Source organism: Myotis lucifugus, unplaced genomic scaffold (assembly GCF_000147115.1).
Source record: "Myotis lucifugus unplaced genomic scaffold, Myoluc2.0 scaffold_83, whole genome shotgun sequence".
Classification (NCBI taxonomy): Eukaryota; Metazoa; Chordata; class Mammalia; order Chiroptera; family Vespertilionidae; genus Myotis; species Myotis lucifugus.
The window spans coordinates 247,485-267,109 of record NW_005871131.1 but is presented as its reverse complement, the minus strand read 5'-3'; the positions used below and the strand labels follow the sequence as shown (position 1 = coordinate 267,109).

The following is a 19,625-nucleotide window of genomic DNA, read 5'->3' as shown; positions in this document are numbered from 1 at the left end:
CTGCCTGGGACTCACAACAGCCCTTTGTCTCACTCAGCCACAATCACTACTCGTTTTCACAGCCAGAAATTATGGGGACTTCTCTTCCTGACACTGGAACCATGGGCTAGGAGTCCTGGTGTTGGGCTGGGACCTATCGATTCTTAGGGGGTACTTCTACAGCCCAGATATCCCTCCAAATTTTTATCTTCCACATGTGAGTGTGGGACGAGTCTATTTCTGGTCTCTTCCCCCCCACCAGTCTTAATGTGGCTTCTTGTTTATTGCCTTAGTTTTAGGATTTCCATTCCACTAGATGTCAGGCGGTTCTGAATAATGGTTGTTCTGTAGTTACTTGTAATTTTGATGTGGTTGTGGGAGAATGCAAGTACCACATTTACCTACACCACCATCTTAACCAGAAACCCCATAGATTTATAATTATGCTTTATGCATTTGTCTTTAAAATCTTATTGGAGAAAAAAAGAGGAGTTACCAAAAATATAATATTGGCTTTTATATTTACCTGTGTTATTACCTTTACTAGTGTTTTTAACTTTTTTGTATGACTTCAAGTTATTTTCTATCGACTCCCTGTAGCGTTTCTTATAAAGCAGGTCTGCTAGTAACAAACTTTCATCTTTTGTTTATCTGGCAATGTCTTGATTCCTCCTTCATTTATGAAGAATATTTTTGATGGATATAGAATTCTCTATTGACAGATTTGTCTTCTTTCATCAAATTTGGGACGTTTTTAGTCACTATTTCTTCAGATATTCTTTCTGCCCCTTTCTCATTCCCCTTCCAGGATTCTCATTATGCCTATGTTAGTAGTTTAATGGTGTGTCACAGGTCTCTCAGAATCTGTTCTTTTTTGCTAATCCTCACCAGAGGATATTTTTTCCGTTATTTTTTTTAGAGAGAATGGGAGGGAAGAGTAGAGACAGAGAGAAACATTGATACAAGAGAGACACATCGACTGGTTGCCTTCCACACATGCCCCAACCGGGCCTGGGGATCAAGCCTGCAACTGAGCTACATGCCCTTGATCAGAATCAAACCTGGGACTCTTCAATCTGCAGGCTGACGTTCTAACTACTGAGCAAAACCAGCTAGGGCTGTTCATTTTTCTTTATTCTTTCTCTTTCTTGGACTGGTAATTTCAATTGATCTGTTTCAAGTACACTGATTGTTCTGCCTGTTCAAATTCTCTGTTGAACTCCTCTAATGTATTTTTCATTTTAGTCATTGTTTCAGCTCTAGAATTTCCATTTAGTGTTTACAGTTTCTGTCTCTTCATTTATATTCTCTGTTTGGTGAGACATCATTCTGGTTTCCTTTACTTTTTTGTCTGTGGTTTCCTTTAGCTCTTTGAACAGATTAAAGACAGTGATTTAAAGTCTCTGTCTAGTAAGTCTAGTGTCTGGGCTTCCTTATGGATAGTATTTGTTCATTTCTTCTTATTCTGTGAATGGATAATTCTTTCTTAGCATGCCTCATAATTTTTTGTTGAAAACTGGACAGTTTGGATATTATAATGTGATGACTCCGGAAATTAGATTCTCTCCCCTCCCCTCCCTCAGGTTTTGTTTTACTCCTTATTGTGGGCTATAGTTGCTTATTTAGTGACTTTTTTTTTATTTTAGAGAGAGATGAAGGGAGAGGGAGAAAGAGAAAGAGAAACATCAATGAGACATCAACATCAGTTGGCTGCCTCCTGCATGCCCCTCACTGGAGATCAAAACTACAACCCACGCATGTGCCCCAGCTAGGAATTGAACCAGCAACCTCTCAGTGCATGGGATAGCACTCAACCAACTGAACCATACCAGCCAAAGCTCTGACTGTTTTTTGTTGTGTGTGGTCACTGAAGTCTCTGTTCTGCTAGCTTAGTAGTCAGCTAATGATTTTTTTTTTTAAGAACCTCTTTCATTTATTCATCAAATAATTGAGCATTCATTATATGCCAGACTTTCTTCTTGGTGCTAGGAAGATGGCAGTGAAGAAAACGGATAAAAATGACTGCCCTCACGGCTTTGAAGTATTAGTGGGGGAGACAGTCAGTAAAGAAGATAAAATATATAGCATGTTGGGTCAAAGCTAAGGAGAAAATATAAGGCAAAATAGGGAGATATGAAGTGTTGACATGAGTTGAAGTTTTGGAATGGGTAGAAAGGAAGATCTTATTGAGAAGTCAACTTAAGTAAAATGTGAAGGAAGTGAAGAAATGTGTTGGGGTCCAACACCAGCAGGTCCAGGGGTTCCCAAAGGTGTGGACGGAGTCAGCGAAGAAGGAATGACACAGAGACAGCACAGCGTTCAGTTGATCAGCAGCCTAGCCAGGTTCTATCCAGGATCTCCAGCCAGATTCTGTGTGTCAGCTAATGATTTAACAGAGATTTTCTTTTTATTTTTTATTTGTATTGACTTTTTAGAAATAGAGGAAGGGAGAGGGAGAAATAGAGAGAAACATCGATGTGAGAGCATAACATCAATTGGATGCCTCCTGTAAGCCCCCTACCAGAGTTTGAGCTACAACCTGGGCATATGCCCTGGTCAGGAGTCGAACCAGCAACCTTTCAGTGCAAGAGATGATGCCCAACCAGCTGAGCCACAACGGCCAGGGCAAGAGATTTTCTTAAATGCTTAGATCAAAAAAACAAACAAAAACAACAAATTCCTAGTCTTTGAAACTGGATACTGTGTCTGTGTTGGAGCATACCTTCAACACGCAACCTGGAAGTTTACAACTCTGCTTTGCCTTTACTTCCTGCTTCCACAGGAATTGACAGTCAACCAAAGGTGAGAGCTTGGGGCCTTCTCAGGTCTTTTCTGAGCCTACACCCTGACCATGACATAGGCATGGCTTTCTAGATTCCCAGGAATATGTGGAAGGTTTTCAAAACTCACTCCCCAGCTTTTTCTTGCTGGACTTTTCAGCATGTCTGCTGTTTTCCCCAACTGACATCCTTTCCCGCAGTTGGCAGCAGCTGGTTCATTTGCTTTACAACAAAATTACCAAATGTTTACAACAAAATTACCAAAGCCATTTCTCCGACTTTTGGAATCCAAAAAGGAGAGAATTTTAGGTCAGATGAAATGAAGGCAAGCCATTTGCATTAGTTCTTCAGGAAGCTACCAAAAGGGTCAAAACATACAACCACAGTTGTTTGAAAACAAACTCTGCTCTCCCTCCAAGCTGGAAGACTTGCTAGATTTTGACTGGAACTGCAATCAATCTATAGATCAATTTGGGGAGCACTGACATTTTTTTTTCTTTTTTTCTTTCAACCTTGTTTGAAACTAGCCCACAGACTGTAGGCACAGCACTGACATTTTTATGAGTCTTCCAGCTATAAACATAATAGATCACTTCATTTTTTAGGTATTTTTTAATTTCTCTTAAAAAAATTTTTTAGTTGTGTGTGTGTGAGCAGGAGTCTCATCTTTTTATTGTTTTGTTGTTTTTTATGCTTTATTAAATGATGCTTTCTAAACTTTTATCTTTCTCTGTCTTTTGAGGGTTAGTCAGCAGGGCACAGAGATACTATATGCATTCCAAGGATATCAGTCATTTTTACTTTTTAGCTGTGAGAAGAATTTTTACCCTTTCCAATTTTTTATTTTTCCTTCTGTGAAATATAGAAAATTAAAACTGTTCCTTCTCTGAATTGAAAAGCCTTGGATTATATAAATAAAGTATATGTAAGTCCAAGGAAGTGATAGTAACTATAGCTATTTTAAGCTTCTAAAATGTTTCTGACCTATTGTTACAAGTTTTACAAGTATTGCTAAATTGTTAGTAATGAACACTCCTATTAAGATCAACATCAAAATAGGGATTTTCTTATCACTTTTATTAAACTTAGTTCTGGAGGCACTAACCAGCACAGTTAGAAGTAAGAGACAGAAATTTAAAATAAGGAAATTAAGTAAATGGAAATTTAAGAGAATCCATTATACAACCATGACATTCAATAAGATGGTTGAGTATAAAACTAACAAATCAGTTTTGTTTAAGAATTCAATTATTTCAAAATATGATACTTTGGGATAAATTTTATAGTATTTGTGTCACATCTGTATAAAGAAAGTTTTTAAATGCTATCTTTAATGCATTTAAAAGGAAATCACTTGAACAAATTGAAAGGCATACCATGTGCTTGACTAAGAAATCTCAACGTCACAGAAATATTCATTCTCTCTAAATTAATCTTTATAATGTGATTCCCAGTAGATAAACCAATTAAAATTTTCTTGTGACAAAGTTGGGACTAAATAAACTGATTTTTAAAATCATGTCAAAATATAAAATAAAAATCAGGAAAATTCTGAAAAGCATAGTGAATGGGGGTTGGGGGGGTGGTTGATCCTTACCATATATTAAAACATGATAACACTATAGTAATTAAAATCATTTATGATTGTATATATTTTTAATATTTGGTTAATTCATTTATGCGTTGATGGACATGTAGGTGATTTCTGCCTTTTGGCCATTGTGAATAATGTTGCTATGAAAATTGATGTATAGTATCTATATGAGTTCCTGCTTTCAGTTCTTTTGGGTATTTATCAAGCAGTAGATTTGCTGGATTCTATAGCAACTATATTTAACTTTTTTTTTTATTTTGTTTTATTGCTTAAAGTATTACAAAGAGTAGCCCTAACCAGTTTGGCTCAGTGGATAGAGCGTCGGCCTGTGGACTGAAGGGTCCCAGGTTCGATTCCAGTCAAGGGCATGTACCTTGGTTGCAGGGACATCCCCAGTAGGGGGTTTGCAGGAGGCAGCCGATCGATGTTTCTCTCTCATTGATGTTTCTAACTCTCTGTCCCTCTACCTTTCTCTCTGTAAAAAAGCAATAAAATATATTTTTTTAAAAAAAGTATTACAAAGAGTATTACATATACAACTGTATTTAAATTAGAGAAACTGCCAAACTGTTTTCCACAGCAGCTATAATATTTTACATTCCCACCAGGGTTCCAGTTACTCCACATCCTTGTCAACACTTATTATTATTTTTTTAGTGTAATAGCTGTCCTAATGGGTTTGAAATAGTATCTCATTGTGATTTTTTTTTTTAATTTCCCTTATGATTAATGATGTTGAGCATCTTTTGGTCATTTGTATATCTTTTCTGGAGAAATGTCTATTCACAGCCTTTGCCTATTTTTTTAAACTTTTTTTTAAAAGAATAGTTTATTGACTTTTAGAGAGAGGAAGGGATAGGGAAGAGAGAGAAAAAAATATTGATGGGAGAGTGCAACATTGATTGGCTGTCTCCCGCATACCCCCTAACCGGAATTGAGCCCACAACCTGGGCATGTGGCCTTGACTTGGAATCGAACCAGCAACTTCCTAGTGCATGACTGACATCCAACCAACTGACCCACAATGGGCATGGCCCTTTGCCTGTTTTTTAATTGGGTTATTTGTCTTGTTATTGTTGTAGGAAGTCTTTATATATTCTTAATACTAAACTCTTACCAGAGATATGATTTGCAGATATTTCTGGGTTCGTTGGGTTATCTTTTTACTTTCATGATCGTGTCTTTCAAAGCACAAAAATTTTTAATTTTTATAATGTCCAGTTTATCTTTGGTTGCTTGTGATTTTAATAGCACATCTATGAAACTGTTGCCTAATAAAAGGTCACAAAGATTTACACCTACTACTAGTATGTTTTATGTTAAGAGTTGTAGCTTTTACATTTAGATCTTTGATGCATCTTGAGTTAATTTTTGTATATGGTATGAAGTCAGTTTCAAACTCAGTTCTTTCGCATATAGAAGTCCAGTTGTCCCAGTGCTATCTGTTGAAGAGACCATTCTTTCCCAGTGAATTGTCTTGGCATCCTTGTCCATCAATTTTCCATAAAAACCCAGTTGTACCAGTTAATTTCTATATTTTCAGTTCTATTCCATTGATCTACATGTTTATCCTAATGCTTGTGTATACCCTTTAAATCTTCTGACTTTTGAATCAGGTGGTTGTATCAATTCAAAAATAAAAATTGGAAATAATTGTTAGCTATGACCACAGTGTACTCTGACTTCTCTCCAATTTGCTCTTTCAGGAAAGTGTGCTGTGTTGTCATTCAAGGACTTCCTCTCCTGCAGACCAACTGAAATACCAGAAAATGACGTTTTGCTTTGTGAGAGCCGCTACAATGAGAGTGATAAGCAAATGAAGAAATTCAAGGGACTGAAGAGGTTTTCACTCTCTGCTAAAGTGGTAGATGATGAAATTTATTACTTCAGGTAAAGCTTGGAAAACTAAGGAAGAAAGAACACTTCGACTCTTAATAGTAAAACTGATATCAAAGTAGTGTAGTGCAGGGTGGGGTTTTTTTGTTTGTTTGTTTTACTATGTTTTAAACTAGATCAGTATATATTTTAAATAGAAAACATTAATTTAGTTAAAGATGTTTTTATTTAATCCTCACCCCAGAGTGAGGATATTATTTCCATTGATTTTTAAAAATATATTTTTAAAAATATATTTTTATTGATTTTAGAGAGGAAAGGAGAGGGGATGAGAGATAGAAACATCAATGATGAGAGAGAATCATTGATTGGCTGCCTCCTACATACCCCACACTGTTGATCGAGCCAGGCTTCATTGATTTTTAAAGAGCATGGAAGAGGGGGTGGGAAGGAGAGAGAGAGAGAGACATTGACATGAGACACACACATCAATTGGCTGCCTCCTTCTCGCACCCTGACCGGGGCCGGGAATTGAACCTGCAGCTGAGGTATGTGCCCTTGACGGTGAATCGAACCCACATCCCTTTGGTCTGTGGGCTGACACTCTAACCACTGAGCAAAACCAGCCAGGGCTAGTTAAAGATTAAAAGAAATCCTCATAATCTGCTGAGATGTGGTAACTGATCTAATGGTGCCTGTTGGCCTAAACTCCAGTAATTACAGTGTGGAGGCAGAAATCTTTGGTTCTGGTTCATAGTCTTTTAAGATTACACAGTTCACAAATTACGAAAATTATTTTCACTATATGGGCAACTAGATCCTAACTTTGGACCTAGTATTTTTGTGGGTATTCAGCAAAATCCTTTAAAAACAAGCATCTGACCCTAGCTGGTTTGACTCAGTGGATAGAGCGTCGGCCTGCGGACTGAAGGGTCCCAGGTTCAATTCTGGTCAAGGGCACATGCCCGGGTTGCAGGCTCGATCCGCAGTAGGGGGCATGCAAGAGGCAGCCAATCAATGATTCTGCTGGGACAGTGGTCTTCTATCTCTATCTCTCCCTTCCTCTCTGAAATCCATATATATATATATACATATACTTTTAAAAGAATGTTTTTTAAAGCATCTGTAAGTAGGTATGGCTTTATAAATACACACTTAAGTTATTTTTCTTGCTGACTTAGAGTGTACATTGCAGATTGCAGGCAGTCATTTCTAGACATTAAGGCAGAACACTGCTTTCTGATTAGTTCTGGAATTTTGTTAGCTGATTTTCTTTTTATGTCACTTCTTTTAGAAAACCAATTGTTCCTCAGAAGGAGCCTTCACCTTTGTTGGAAAAGAAGATCCAGTTACTAGAAGCTAAATTTGCTGAGTTAGAAGGTGGAGATGATGATATTGAAGAGATGGGAGAAGAGGATAGTGAGGTCATTGAGCCTCCTTCTCTGCCTCAACTTCAGACTCCCTTGGCCAGTGAACTGGATCTCATGCCGTACACACCCCCACAGGTGAAGGTGACAAGTTCCTGTTATTTGTCTTATTCCCAGCTTTGGTTTGCAGCAGACTCAAACCAAAGTAAGGAGATGTCCAGCCCCTATATATGAGTTTCAACCTAGAATTCTGCAGGAAGAAACAGTTTTCTTTTTTTTCTTTTTTTTAATATATTTTATTGATTTTTTTACAGAGAGGAAGGGAGAGAGATAGAGAGTTAGAAACATCGATGAGAGAGAAACATCGATCAGCTGCCTCCTGCACATCTCCCACTGGGAATGTGCCCGCAACCAAGGTACATGCCCTTGACCAGAATCGAACCTGGGACCTTTCAGTCCTCAGGCCGACGCTCCATCCACTGAGCCAAACCGGTTTCGGCAGGAAGAAACAGATTTCTTTTCCTCAGTGCCATTAATTATTTAAAGTTTAATTTTTTTTTTTAATTTCATACATTGCTGTTTTTAATGGCAGGTTTAGTTAGAAAGTTCTCCTTGCCTTGTGTTGAAGAAAAGCAGTGAGGAACAGCATCATCCTGGTACTCTTATCTTTTATTCCCTCTATTTTTTTAGTTTCTTCTTCTTTAGGACCTCATTTTTTTGGTTGAGGTGATCCCTGTTGGTGTTTTTTTCTCATTTAGAATTTTCTCAAGACTTAATTATGAGGTCACCATTACAGATTGCAGTCATGGAATTCAGTGAAATTTCCGTTTATTTCTTATATGGTAAGAGGCAAGGAAGAGCTGTATTTTAACCAAGGAAATGGCTTTCTATAAACTGAACATGTTTATAAAATAGTAACTATTGAATCAAAAGTTCCTGGCTTCCAGAAACTTTGAGCAGTTAGCCAAATACAATGTTCTGATGCACTCTAAGAGCTTTCTGTCTTACAGTCTACCCCAAAGTCTGCCAAAGGCAGTGCAAAGAAGGAAAGCTCCAAACGGAAAATCAACATGAGTGGCTACATCCTGTTCAGCAGTGAGATGAGAGCTGTGATTAAGGCCCAGCATCCAGACTACTCTTTTGGGGAGCTCAGCCGACTGGTGGGGACAGAATGGAGAAACCTTGAGACAGCTAAGAAAGCTGAATATGAAGGTAAATAGAGACTAGACACAACTGTCTCACCTTTCTAAGCAAGGGGATGTTTTCAGGAATGCATGTGCATAGACAGGTTTTACTCTCTTATTCTTACCACTTGTACATGAACATTGTGCTGGGGACTGTCTCAAATGGCTCCCATCCAGCAGTTTAAATACCAGCCTTGTCCTGACTGAGCAAGCACTGCCCCTGACTTGGCCTCTGATCCTGGGGTGTTTGTTTTTTTTAAATCTCTCAAACCAATATTTTGTTATTAAAAATTGCATGATTTTCTTCTTTCATTGAGTCCTGTGAGCATACATGTTAAGCTGGGGAATGATTGTACAAGGATATTAAATATAATTTTGCTTAAAATTCATCTGAAAGTGAGCTTTTAATATCGGTGGTCTTCTATTATGGCTCTTGATAAGCCATATGTTTAAACTTCATCTTGAAACTTGGCTGAAACACTTGGTTTCCTAGGTCAGTCCTGGCCTGTGCTGTGTCTGCATTCATAGTTACTTTTAAGGCACTTGGAATCTCTTTGATAAAGCTCATCTGCCTTCATACTCTATAATGAAATCATTTTGGGCCATGAGCTGTATAATTTAAGGATTTGGTGATTCTTAGCCATTAGGGATAAAATACTTGAGAGAGATTTTTTATTTGTTTTTCTGTTTGTTTTTTATTATCAGTCAAGGCTTTAATAAAGAAATAAGTAGTAAACATCAGATTAGGCAGGACTGTTGCCCTTGGAGCTGTATTATTTCCATTTGGAATTATATGTAATGGTTTATTTTGCCAGTTTAGGGCCATCTCTCAGTGGTTGAACATAGTTGTCCACTATTACTCTGCTTGGCCGATTCCAAATCTATTATTTTCCATCAAACATAAATTAATTGTTAAGGCTGCCTCCTTTATTAAAGTTTATGGAGTTTCTAAAAATAAAAGGGCTCTTTTTTTAAAAAAAAATATTCTTTTCAGTTATTATAATTGATTGCTTATTATAAAATTACCTGACAGGCTTCCCCAAAGATCTTCTGCAGAAAACTAATCCTACAAGATGCTCAGCCGAAAAGCACTTGTGGCAAAACTAGTTGAGAAGCACTCCAGACATTTTTTTCTCTTGGCAACTTACAGTGCCTATTCTTAGTTAAAATCTTTAAGACCTACAGTAAAGAACCTGTTTTTTTTTTTTCACCTGGCATTTTCTTAAACGTGGCCAAGTATTCATATATTATCTGTTAATATCCTAAAGAACTAATATTTTATAGAATATACTTTGAGAAGCCCTAGTCAGTTTTACAAGAACCTAGAACTTTGGAGAGCTTTGGTATTTCTGACCGTAGTAAAGGTTAAAACCAAATATATCACTCAGTTGGAGAAGTGTTGGAATGAAGCTCACATGGGTATAAAACCTGGTCCAGGGTAAATGAAGCTAATACTACATGGCTGATTACTTAAAGTGTGAACAAGGAGATAATGTAAAAGTGAAAACGCTGGAGCAGGGCTGAAAAGAGGAAGAATTGATAGCTCCCGGGACATCATCCCACAATTAAAGGGCGGCTGGGATTCCTGAGAACCAAGTGAGAGTGAGTGATGAGACGCAGCAATGTCTGTCTGAGACACAAAAACTGAACTTTTGTTTTGACCCATTGAATTCAAAACCCAAAGTTTGGAGTTTAGCTTGTTTCACTTAATAACTTTCTTTTCTAAGACAGCCCAAGTGGGCTCCCCCCAAAAAGAGCCAACAATAGCCAGTCTTGTCTTTGATCCACAGGCCTGAATTTTTCTATTTTCAGCTCCATTTCTTTGCTCTCCCATTTTACTGTATCATTTGTATAATGAAAATACTAGAATTTAATGTGCAGGGTCTAGATCACTGATAGCTCAAGGAAATAAATAGGTTGTTTAAATGGCCTTTATCCCTCACGTTCATTGTACAGAGGATCTGTAAACTGGGACAGTATTAGTGAGTGATGACAAGTCTATGCAGGCAACTGTGTCAAAGCCAAAGGTTTGATTTGTTTGTTTTTCACTTTCTTACATAAAGGGGGACTGGAGCTATTGCTTCTTGACTCTTAAAGCCATGTGACCTCGGGTTATTTTTCCCCTCCATAGATCAGCCAGTGGTAGGCCTTCTGAATTCCATGTTGGAGGGTCAATGTGTAGCAGTTGGAGTGTGATACCAGGAGTCAGGGCCACAGGTTGCTGGTTCTCTCTATATCTTTGGACAAGTCACTGCCTGTCTTCTAGCCTCAGTTTGCCCAGATGAAGAGTGGGAAAGATTGCTTATTTATGAATGGTGAAGCAAGATAAACCCTGTATTGTGGGAGCTTTGGGAATACACATTTCTAGAGTTCCCTAGTAAGGGTCCAGCCTGTTAGCTCCTAAAAAGATGGAATGTGATCATTGGGGCTACTGGCTATGGAGATGAAGGCAGAAAAGCTCACAGGAGTGAGGGGTATAGGAAGGTGTGTTCCAGAGCCCAGAACTGGCACAAGCAAATGCTCCTCTTGCATTTCAGATGAAATAATAGTGAATTTTGGAACTTTTGCTTATATAGGATGATTTATGGTCAGTATTGAACTGCTCAGCTTCAGGAAACCTGGTTCTGTCACTATATTGTCAATTGCTTCATATGTGTATATGTAATTCCCTTCTTTTGATGACTATAGCCTTGAGTATCGGGGTTTTTTTTTTCCTTTGGGGTTTATTAAACATGACCTCTTTGCTTCATTAGAATGTAGAATTTAGCATTTAATGTCTCTAAAACCTTGTGGAGAGGCAGTGAACTACTTTTCCCTTACAGAGTTAATTTTCTTCAGCTGCTAAAAATCCCATGACACTAATAACAACAGTCCTCAAATTTTAATAAAATTGGGTGCAAGGAGTCAGGAAAATATAGTAAGTAACAATTGTGCCAAAAATTATAATGGGCCATGGAATTGCTTCACATTGAAATTATAAATAATTTGCAATGCTTTTAATACTAGAATAATGGTAGCGCTTCTCATCTTCAGGGTGCCTTGTGAGATTAACCATGTTGGTTACGCTGGTGACGTGTTTAAACAAAATCTGTGCTTTCTGAATGTGTGTTGAAGTCTTAACATTCTTGAAATCTTTGCAGACCAGTTCTCAAGATGGGATAGGAAAGCTGGACTCTAGTTTACCAAGTGAAATCAGCCCGAATCCTCCTGTGTTGAGACTAGTCATCTACTGTTCCTTCCATTGAGACAGAACTGTTGCCTGTGTTTTTATTAGTCCTGTTGAATGCAATGGATGGTATTTTGAATTCCTGGGTTAAAAACAGAATTGAAAATCTGAAATGCCTTTACAGAGCGGGCAGCTAAAGTTGCTGAGCAGCAGGAGAGAGAGCGAGCAGCACAGCAACAGCAGCCGAGTGCTTCTCCCCGAGCAGGCACCCCTGTGGGGGCTCTCATGGGGGTGGTGCCACCACCAACACCAATGGGGATGCTCAATCAGCAGTTGACACCTGTTGCAGGTAAAAACAGGAGCTAAGACCATTTTTTTCCACTTTAAGAAATTCCTTCATTTTTTTTTTTTTTCTCCAATGAGGAGTAGGCCACAGTCTCTAGGCTTTCCTATGAGAGATTCAAAGTTTGAAGTCATCCATGTTGTCCTTACATTGCCTTTCCCGTATGGGCAATGCCTCCCCTCTGCCCCAGAAATGGGCCCTGGGCCCAATCCTGGGAATTGTTAGGGAGCAGCTCTTCCCTAGCTGTGGGCCTAGTCTAGCGCTGTTCTCCACCCCAGACTGCTCTTGATAGAGCATTATAGCAGAAAATATAAGTAGACCCTGAATTCTCTTCTGGAGAGACATCCAAGAGAAAACACAAAACTATTCTTTAGGTGATGTTGACTTTTCCATCTCATTCCAGTATTCAGTTTGCCTTGTTCTGCTGCAGCCATCCTTTAAAAAGACTGACCATTTAAAAGGATTTTTGACAATGAATTATAAATCCTTTCTTGGTCACCAGTGTGCATGACTGCTAAGTGGAATACAAAGTCCTTATTCAATTCATTGTGCCCACTCTGTAATGCTTTTCTATTTAATTACATTAAACTGCATTTTCTGTTAGTATCCCAGTCACATATTCAAAAAAAAAAAGGAAAGAAAGAAAAGAAAATGATGAATGTGGTTTGCTTGTGTGTGTTGTCTCTGGATCTGGTAGCCATAGCAAATTTGGCTCTTCTAGAATTGGATATCGTTGTCTGACAAGCCTCCAACGAGAAGCCTGCAGACCACTTCTTGGGTCCCTCCTTCATGATTTCTCTAAACCTGGTGAGGTCTATACAAGCCCCCTTTCTCCTTAAGCAAAAGCAATCTGACCTCTTTTCCAAGGGAGTCTAAGACAGTCTTGTTTAAGGCAGGCTCCATTGGGATGCTGTTTTTGTTCTTGTTTTTGCTTTTTTTGTATTTGCTTTTTGAGGAAGAGTAGCATAAGATAACTTTTCCATTGTTGCTCCTACCTTTCATGATGGCAAGTTCTCAAATGCACTGTTGCTGAACTAGCATTTGCACTCGCCAAAGCACATCTGAATCATGGCTGTTCAGTACTTTCAGTGTAACTGATGTTGATCTAACAAATCTTGTAATTGCCTGCTCTATTCCATGGCCCATTTTGGTTAATGGGGTTCCAAAGGTTTTAGAAATCAGGCCTCGAACATGGGGACCTTGAAAGTTAGAATTCCCTTATTGACATCCTGTTCTATTTGATGTGTGATATTGTAGCACTGTGCCCTTGACTAAAAAGCCCAGGGACACATTAACTAAATGAATTCAAACAGCTAAAAACATTAAAAAAAAAAAAAAAAAAAACAACCACTGGGGGTTGGGGGTGGGGGGAGGAAACACAAAACCAGCAGCTGCAGCATTTTAGCTCCCTGTTGGGGAATAACATTATAGAGCTCTGATGGGTGAGGAGGATGGGGCCAGTTTTTAGAAAGCCCCTGTTCCATTATTAAGTGTGTACTGCCCAGACTTCTGGGCCATGGGAGTGAAGGGCAAGCATTCTCTATAGTAACCAGTCTACAGTGGGAACTTGGCAGCTATCTGGGTGATCTTTCATGGGTTTACAGGTTGCATAGGGCCTCAGTCTTAGCCTGGTTACTGTCTGAGACCAGCTTTGCTTACAAGCATTGAAGCTCATTTGAACACATGTGACTGGGATAATAAATGCCAAAGTACAGTTTAATGAAGACAAGTGTCATGTCTTTCAGTTCTTAATTTCTTCACCTTCAGCCCGTGAAGGGTGCGTTCAGATGGGCTTTTGTAATTGAAAGCAAAGTCTCCTAACATTCTTAAATTCCCTAAAAGCTATATCTGGTGGTGGTGTTAAAAGGCAGTTTGGCAACATTGGATCTCCTCATGTTTAAGGTGACGGTGTCTGTTCAAAAGTAGTTTCTACTCTCTGAACTCTCATTTTTTAAAACTGAAATTCATAATCCTGTTTCATATATAGAGGTATTATTTAAAATTTGTTTTATTGGTTCATATAATTGTACATTTTTCAGTCAGCTTAGATGTGACTCATGACGCAGACTGAATCTAAGAATTATCAGTAATTTTATAGCTTTAAGAGACTAAACTTTTATAAATAAATACCTTTCAAATAATTCTTTAGGGAAAGTCAAAGAGTAAAATTCTTAGAATCTGGAGTTTTCCACTATTTCCCCAAGTCTCTCTACAAAGAATCTTTTATAAAAATGAGGCTTGGTATCAGTCCCTCAACCCTGCCTTTGTGCAAGAAGTTGTGGCCAAAGGTGATTGCATTTTGGGGGGAAGTATTATGTTTTGTTCATTGTGATCATTTCAAATCCTAGAAAAGTCAAGTTGTTTTTCTTGCTTAAAAAAAAATGTTGTGTGGCTTCAAAGGTCTTTTGATAGGTGAGTTTTTGACATTTTGAAATTATTTTCTTCCTTTCACTCCTTTTGCCAAAAATACTTGTTTCTTGAAACTCTTCCTTAGCTAGCAGAAAATATTTTATCCTGTGAAGATGCACTTTGAAAAATAAAGGAATAAAAGACTGTTTACAGAAATTCTGTACCACATTTAAAATGCTCCCTGTTAAATGAAGGTTTATGTGAGGACATTTGTGAGTGTGGAGACAATGATGACAATTGGCATTTTCTCATGTCAGCAGAGCCTGATTCTCCAGCTGTTCCTCCCTAAGTGCAGGCTGAGTGACCTGGGCTTAGGTTGGCTTGGGAGGGTTTAGTTTTGACCTTTATTTTAACTTGTTTGAGATCTAAAGATGAAATATCAGACATTGTGATGGCTCTTAGTGGTTCGTCAGCCAAGCTCTAGCATGATCCATCCTTAGCAACAGTGGTGAGGCTAGGAGGGAGGAGGAGTAGATGGAAAATTCTTGCCATCCTCCCACAAGCTGGAGAACCATGCTTTGTGATCAGGGCTGTGCACCTCATTTCCCTCCATTCCAGTTTCCCCTCGTGTACCCATGATAGGCATATGAGTGTGGGCAGAGTGGAATGATGGCATTATTACTGCTCAATTAGAAACACAGTCGCAGAACTGGTCACTCTGAATAGCTTGCAATAACCATGACCTTGGAAAGGCTGTTACTGGAACTCCTCTTTATTTTTACCTGAAAACATGCAGTATATTTATCCCAGGAAAAATAACTACAAGTAATAATATACTAAGTACTAATTCATCCAGAAATGTTGGGTTTCATATTTATAACTTTTTATTTTGTTCATTTTTGCAACAAAATAATTGCACTAATTGCTGTTGTATCATGCAATACTAAGGGTGCTTTATTCATTAGTAGTGCATGTGGGAGGTTTGTTATTACTTAGCTCATGTTGCATGTTAATGATGCATGTCTGAAATTTATTGTGTCCTTCAAGGCATGATGGGTGGCTATCCGCCAGGCCTTCCACCTTTGCAGGGCCCAGTTGATGGCCTTGTTAGCATGGGCAGCATGCAGCCACTTCACCCTGGGGGGCCTCCACCCCACCATCTTCCGCCAGGTGTGCCCGGCCTCCCGGGCATCCCACCACCGGGTAAGAACTTCATCCTCATTCACTCATTAATCTCATCTTTATGTTCTCTTTTTCCTACCTCAACCAGTTGTTTTAGGAGGTACTTACTGCCCATTATGAGCAGCCTTCCCACACTAAGAACCCCAGAGATGTCAGCAGCAGGGCCTATCCTGTGTGTGTAGATGCCTAGCAGCAGCACAGGACACATGGCAGAGACCAGATTCAGCAGACCTAGGGGCAGGAGGCAAACTCTAAAATCACACAATTTAACGTGCTAAAAAAGTCAGACACAGCCTAGAAAGTCATGCCCTCTTTATGAGTAAATAAAATGTCTCAAATTGCTAGTTGAGAGTCACATATAAAAGCACTTTTTGCTACTGAGTGCATTACTTCCTCTGATTCAGTTCTTATCTCACAGAATCTTGTATAGGGTCCCTACTGTATCTCTTGCTTCTCAATCAGCACTTCTAAGGAATTGAAGTCACTAATGTGGAACTCGTCAGAAATCCTTCAGTCAGTCCTTTTAGGAACAAAAAGGAGGGAGGGAACAAATTTGCACTGAACTGGTTTTCTGTATCTGAGTTCCCTAAGAAGCATGACATAACATGTTAAAGAACAACGTAGTCCACTCTACTAACTGTAGACACTGGTTTGTCTGTGGACAGAAGCTCAGAAGTTATTTTACATAGAAACATAAATGACTCCAGCTTTAGCTATAGTGTTACTTTATAATTAATTAGTAAGTTGAAAGTTTATTATGAAAGGAAAATCACAAGTTCCATATTAATTATCATCATATTCAAAAGAACTGACTGACCCTTAGCTGTAATCTGGTTGGAGGGATTGTGATTTTAAGACAACTTGGAATTGCATTTGATCCATTATCCAAAATAAAAGCTAAAGGCTCAGCCCAGATGATAAAATGTAACAACATGAGATTTTCTTACACAGTATTGGACCTTCTGATCATAGGGTTATACAGAATTCCAAAGGATGCTTCAGAGGGTACACCCAGCAATGTGCAGGGTGAGTAAACATGGTGGCTTGGCCTAGAGCCTCCAGCCACATTCTTATTACTAGAGACTTACTAGAGAATAGTCATAACTCCAAAAAAGTGTTTGATCCAGATGTATCCAAAGAGGGAAATATTTGTGGGAGAACATGTTTCATTACGTAAATGGTGGCCTGTGTGTGAGTTGCTGTTGCAGCAGAAGTCAGTCATAAAATGGCTGTGCCCATGTGGCAAATAGAATTGGCCTTAACTCAGTGCCTTCTCATCTTGGCAGAGTGTCTCACTGAGTCAGCTGACTTCTAAGTGGGAAACACGTCTAAGGCCAGAACTGTGTAGGTAGCAGATATCTTTCTTTGGTGGGTGTTGGGGCACTGCTGTTTGCCTTTTCCTCTTCAGATTTTAAATTGTATTTGAAAGGAACAACACACCTGCTATAGTCAGGGAGACAGGGAAGAAACACTTTTAGTGCCTACGTCCACACATTTCTGATCAGGCTTTGAGAGGAGAATTCAGTGAACTCCTCTGGGGCCCACATTCTCACCTGCTGCTCCCTAGCATGGCATTTGTAAATAGAGGAAGGAGAGGGGTCTGCTGATTTGTTTGTGATGCTCTACAAAGATTGATACCAGCAGCTCAGGGAGGCCCACTGTGTTGTGGAATCTTAAGTCTGGTGAGTGTCTGGGAGGCAGGGGGTAGGGGTTAATAATATGTTGCAGCTTACCCACCACAACCTCTTCATTCATTCATAAATAATCATTAGGATCCTATCATGGTCATCCAGGTGTACCTACCCTTCTGAGTACTTGAAATATAAAAATCCCTGCTTTGTAAACAGAAAGCTTATTTTTACTTACTATTTTCTGTCTAGCAAATGTCTAATACCTCCTGGAAGTAGCATTTAGTAATTCTGAACCTTAGAATATTGGGCTGGTTCTGCCTGGTCAAAATGTTAACATTTTGAATCCTAAGGAACTATATAGAATATGAAGTTAGCTCCTCTTGAGCCTTTTATGCAGCCAGTAGAATTTGTTTCAGGTTTAAACAACAACTCACCAGGATTTCTGTTGTAGTTTTTAATGAACCGGGTTTCTTGTATCTCTTTGTTTTGAGAACAGTAAATGGATGGTCCTGAGATTATTAAAATAACCCTAGATACTAAATTTAGGACATCTCATTATTATCAATTAGTACCTGTGAGACAGAAATTGTTTATGAGGAGTCACCAAGAGTAATTTACAAAATTATTATCAGATACATATTCAAATATAGTAGGACCATATCTTTCTCTTTCCCTTCATTTTGCATTTGAAGTGATAGCCCTTTTCAAAGTGCTGTCTATCAGATGGAAGTGTCCTCTCTCAGCCAACATTAGTAACTCCAGTCAGAACTAGAGGAGCTGGTGGCCTGTGAGGGGACATCAAGGATATGCCACAGAGCTCATTGAACTATGCACTTGCACAGCCTCTTCCCTGTGTCCTATATCCTACCACACTGCTTACTGCTGAGCCTGATTGAATGCCATTACTGCTGAACTTAAACACAGGCTTCAGTACAGGAAAATGTGTTGTCAAAAGAAAAATACCTTAAAAATATAGGTGTATTCTGAGTATAGCTTACCTAGGGAAATACTAGAATTTTTGCAGGGTTCAAATAATTTCCAAACCATAAATAACTAATACACATCTGACAAGTTGAACTAGCACTGTCAAGTACCTAGGAAACAAAAGAATAGGAATTTCTATTTGAAAGCTACATTCTGTGTTGGGTGCGTAGGGTTCCTATCCACAAAGACTCAACTGCAGAGAGATCCATAGGCTTGCATTATAAATGGCATAATTTCTTATCAGACAGTAGTTTTTTAGTCATGTCAACCAGAGCCTCTAATTGAGACATTGCATTCTGAATTACAGGTGTAATGAACCAAGGGGTGGCCCCTATGGTAGGGACTCCAGCACAAGGCGGAAGTCCATATGGACAGCAGGTAAGCCTCCCAGTTGGATTTTCTAGACTTTGACAGAGTTCACATTATATTCTTTCTCAAAACATGTACTAAGTATTTTTTCCCCTCACTGTGTGGTCTGCTCTTTCAGGTAGGAGTTTTGGGGCCTCCAGGGCAGCAGGCACCACCTCCATATCCTGGCCCACATCCAGCCGTCCCCCCTGTTATACAGCAGCCAACAACGCCCATGTTTGTGGCTCCTCCACCGAAGACCCAACGGCTTCTCCACTCAGAGGCCTACCTGAAATACATTGAAGGACTCAGTGCTGAGTCCAACAGCATTAGCAAGTGGGACCAGACTCTGGCAGGTAAGGAGAGTCCTTCTCACTAAGTATGAAATCCACGCTTTGTTCAAGTCCTCTTGCTGCTATTGCCATATTATAGCCCAGGGAAAATACCCATTTTTCTTATACAAGTAAAATAAATGGTATATTTAATACAAGGGTTTGAATCTTCTTTGTATATTAACATCACACTTTGAAAAAAAACTTTTGCTGAATCTCGAAGCTTAATTTTGTCATAAACATCACCGTCATCTTTTTAAGTATATTCTGAATTTTTTAAAATTCTTTTTTATGCATTTGGACATTAAACATAGATGCATTTGAATAAATTAAAAGTTATTTCACCTCAATTTTCAATTTTTTGTGTGGTTAAACCTCACCTGAGGATATTTTTTTCATTGATTTTTAGAGAGAATGGAAGGCGGGGGGGGCGTTGGAGGGAGAGACAGACATGGTAGATTGGTTACTTCTGGCACACCTAGATCATACCTACAACCCAGGTACTTGACTAGGAATTAAAACCAAGACCCTTCAGTGCACAGGCCAATGT

At 38.9% G+C, this 19,625-nt stretch overlaps 1 protein-coding gene across 17 annotated transcripts in view; it reads left to right on the top strand.

The window, feature by feature from the left end:
• PBRM1 (polybromo 1) overlaps nt 1–19,625 on the top strand; it is a 118,215-nt gene that overhangs the window by 95,196 nt on the left and 3,394 nt on the right. For 6 of the 17 annotated variants that reach the window (XM_023755658.1, XM_023755655.1, XM_023755653.1 and 3 more), the window contains 7 exons: nt 6,060–6,243; nt 7,484–7,700; nt 8,567–8,768; nt 12,091–12,255; nt 15,646–15,801; nt 18,703–18,773; nt 18,883–19,099. In XM_023755658.1, the coding sequence (XP_023611426.1) occupies nt 6,060–6,243; nt 7,484–7,700; nt 8,567–8,768; nt 12,091–12,255; nt 15,646–15,801; nt 18,703–18,773; nt 18,883–19,099 (1,212 nt within the window). Of the gene's footprint in view, nt 1–6,059; nt 6,244–7,483; nt 7,701–8,314; nt 8,520–8,566; nt 8,769–12,090; nt 12,256–15,645; nt 15,802–18,702; nt 18,774–18,882; nt 19,100–19,625 lie in introns of those variants that run through there. The other 11 variants (XM_023755661.1, XM_023755663.1, XM_023755662.1 and 8 more) reach the window with 6 other exon arrangements.